Source organism: Pteropus vampyrus, unplaced genomic scaffold, assembly GCF_000151845.1.
Source record: "Pteropus vampyrus isolate Shadow unplaced genomic scaffold, Pvam_2.0 Scaffold743, whole genome shotgun sequence".
NCBI lineage: Eukaryota > Metazoa > Chordata > Mammalia > Chiroptera > Pteropodidae > Pteropus > Pteropus vampyrus.
Genome location: NW_011889524.1, coordinates 92414 through 95444, shown reverse-complemented (window position 1 = coordinate 95444; position 3031 = coordinate 92414). Strand labels below are relative to the sequence as shown.

Sequence of the window (3031 nt, the reverse complement as noted above, 5' to 3'; positions counted from 1 at the left end):
TTGTTTATCACTGTTAAAAAGAAAAGAACTCTTTCTTCTCACATCCCATTTTAATGTAAACTCAGAAAAAATAAACTAATAAGGTGAACTTCAATACTTTTCCTTGTAATAAGACAAGTACCTGTACCTTTTATTTATTCCTCTAAAATTTTGGAATTAGATTGATTCTAATCTCAAAAGATGCCTTTGTAAAAATTAAAAAAAAAAAAGCACCCCTAGAGGATTCATTGAATTCACTAAATCACCCATTGTTAGAATTTACTGCATCTTTCTTCAGAATTAGTAACAAATGTGTTTAGTATGGCTGACACATTTTTATTATAGCTACAGATAACTTCTTACAGAAGAGAATTTTCATAGCATTTTTCATCTCCAAATTTCTCAGGGTATATATTAAAGGATTCAACATGGGAGTGATAACCCTATAAACCACAGTTAAGGATTTATCAATGGGGAAGTTGGAGACAGGTCTAATATACATGAAAATACAGGGAACAAAAAACAGGACAACCACTATGACATGAGCACTGCAAGTAGACAGAGCTTTGCGCCTCCCTTCCTGACTGTGACTTTTAAGGGAATTTAAAATGACTCCATAAGAGATTAGTAGAAGGACAAAGATGACCATACAGATTGCACCTCCATTGGCAACCACTGTGAGGCCTACAAAGTAAGTGTCAGCGCAGGCGAGTTCCAATAATGGGTACATGTCACAGATGAAGTGGTCAATGACATTGGGACCACAGAAGGGGAGGCTGTACACAACAAGAATTTGAACCACAGTGTGCATAAAACCTCCAACCCAGGCCATCACCAGTAGCAGAGTGCAAGCCTGTCTATTCATAACCGTTAGATAGTGCAGTGGCTTACAGATAGCCACATATCGATCATAGGCCATCACTACCAGTAGGAAGACCTCAGCACCTCCAAATAAGTGTTCCAGAAAAAGCTGTCCCATGCAAGCTGAGAAGGAAATTGTCTTTTTACCACAGAGTAAGTCCATAATCAATTTTGGTGAAATGGCAGTAGAGTAAACCACATCCATGAGCGAAAGACAGGAAAGGAAGAGGTACATGGGGGAGCTCAGGGAAGGGCTGGCAAAAACAGTCACCACGATGAGCAGGTTGCCCACCACTGTCACAATGTAGATGAGTAAAAATATGACCAATAGTGCTTTTTGCCCTTCAGGATCCTGAGTGAGGCCCAGGAGGATAAATTCTGTCACATTGTTAGTATGTCCCATTGATTCTTCTATAAGGGCTGTTTCATGGATGGTAGGTCATAGATGGTAGGGACCTGTAATGAAATCATGAACATGACTGTGAACACATCCATTATGCTCTGGATTCAGCTTCATCAATACATCTTCTACAGTGGTTTACACACAATAAACATTTAGCAAATATCTATGAATTCTTCTTCCAAAGAGCCCATTATACCACCCCTTGACAATCAATTTCTTTCATATATTTTTGCTGAAGCTACAAGTAAGAGGTACTATCTCTAATTTTTAGTGGATCATCCACGGAGAAGAAGAATCAAAGGCCCAACATCAGTCACACATTTTTTTTAGAGCCTTCTTTAAACCATGTCAGTCCATGGACAGAAATCAGCAGTGATAAACCAGGAAAGGGTTCCAGGCCTTCAGAAACTCACTCTCTGCTGGTGGCAAAACAACTGTAAATACACTGGCATAGAGTTAAATCCCCTGAGTTGGTAGCATTTGTGGTGAGTACCTTTACAATATGAGCTGTGTCCCACCAAAAATAAAGTCTCTTCCGTAATAATTCAATACGGTGGTGATCCATGATTAGAGATTCAGTCCTCTATGACTCAAAGGATGTTCACTCTTCATGGATATCTCACTAAATTTCAAGAAAATATTCTTTAAACTGTATGAAGTAATTACAAAATTATTTAGCACATCGTTCTAAAATTACTGTGACTGGCAGGTTTTTTTTTCCCCTTGACTGTCCGCTTTAAAGGAGTTATAATTATGCCCATTTAATTTCTGCCTAGCCTACAACTCTTAACACACACTAGTTAGATTTTCAGCAAGTATTTTTGAACTTAACTGATTTGTGCCTATCACCAACAATTACATTAGAAGCTAGTACTTTTTATTTCAAAACTTTTGTGGTATCCTATGTATTGAAGGAAGAGAGCTAAGACACTGAAAAGAAAGAAGGAAATGGGACGTGGTTTTATTTATAATGTTTCTTAGGTACTGAGAGATCTCCAAGACAGAGCTTCAGGGTCCAGATTTCAAAAAGCAGCATCTCAAGGGAAAAGCCTGAGCTCAGTGTAAGAATTCATGGAGTTTTGGCCATTGAAAATATAATTACAAGTCTGTCTCACTGGAAAACAAAGAGCTTGAACTGGAAAACCACAAAAACCTTTCCAGTCTAAGTATCTATGATATTTTTTGTGCAGCCCCATCTTATTCTATTTTGCTTTTTTTAAAGACATTTTTATAATTAAATAAAAATTTCCATGCTTATAACTCTGACTCAAACAATGGTAGCCAGTGGTAAGTGGGATTTTATAATTACAGAGAGAGAATAATGACTACAAGGTACTCATTTAGTTTCTACCTATTTAACACCAAAATATCCTCCAAGAGAGAGTGTAGCAGTGATGAATAACACGGACTCTGAAGCTGCACTGCCTGTGTTGAAATCTCAGCTTCACCACTTCCTGTCTAGGTGACCTTGGGCAATGAAATAAACCTCTCTGTGCCTCAGTTCCATCACGTTTAGAATGGGGTACCAATAGTGCCTACCTCTTAGGTGCTTGTTTCATTACAAGTCAAGTACCTACAACGCTTCCCAGAACCCAGCAAACGTTTGATAAATGACAGCTGTTATCAATGTTCTTGAATGCTTTGCTATGAACAGGGCATCAGAAGGAATCAGCTGAGTCTTTGTCAGTTTGATAGGGAGTATAGACACAGTCGAGGATAAAAAGAATGTTATACCCATAATTCATGAACCTCTCTATGGGCATGGGGCAAGATCGTATGTCTTATAAA

General features: G+C 38.2%; 1 protein-coding gene across 1 annotated transcript; it reads right to left on the bottom strand.

Annotated features, from left to right (window-relative positions):
• Nucleotides 1-295: 295 nt before the first annotated feature.
• Nucleotides 296-1246, bottom strand: LOC105309456 (olfactory receptor 4A5-like). Its single transcript, XM_011385623.2, has one exon. The coding sequence runs from the start codon at nucleotides 1241-1243 to the stop codon at nucleotides 296-298; it is 948 nt and encodes a 315-aa protein (XP_011383925.1). The 5' UTR covers nucleotides 1244-1246.
• Nucleotides 1247-3031: the final 1785 nt, after the last annotated feature.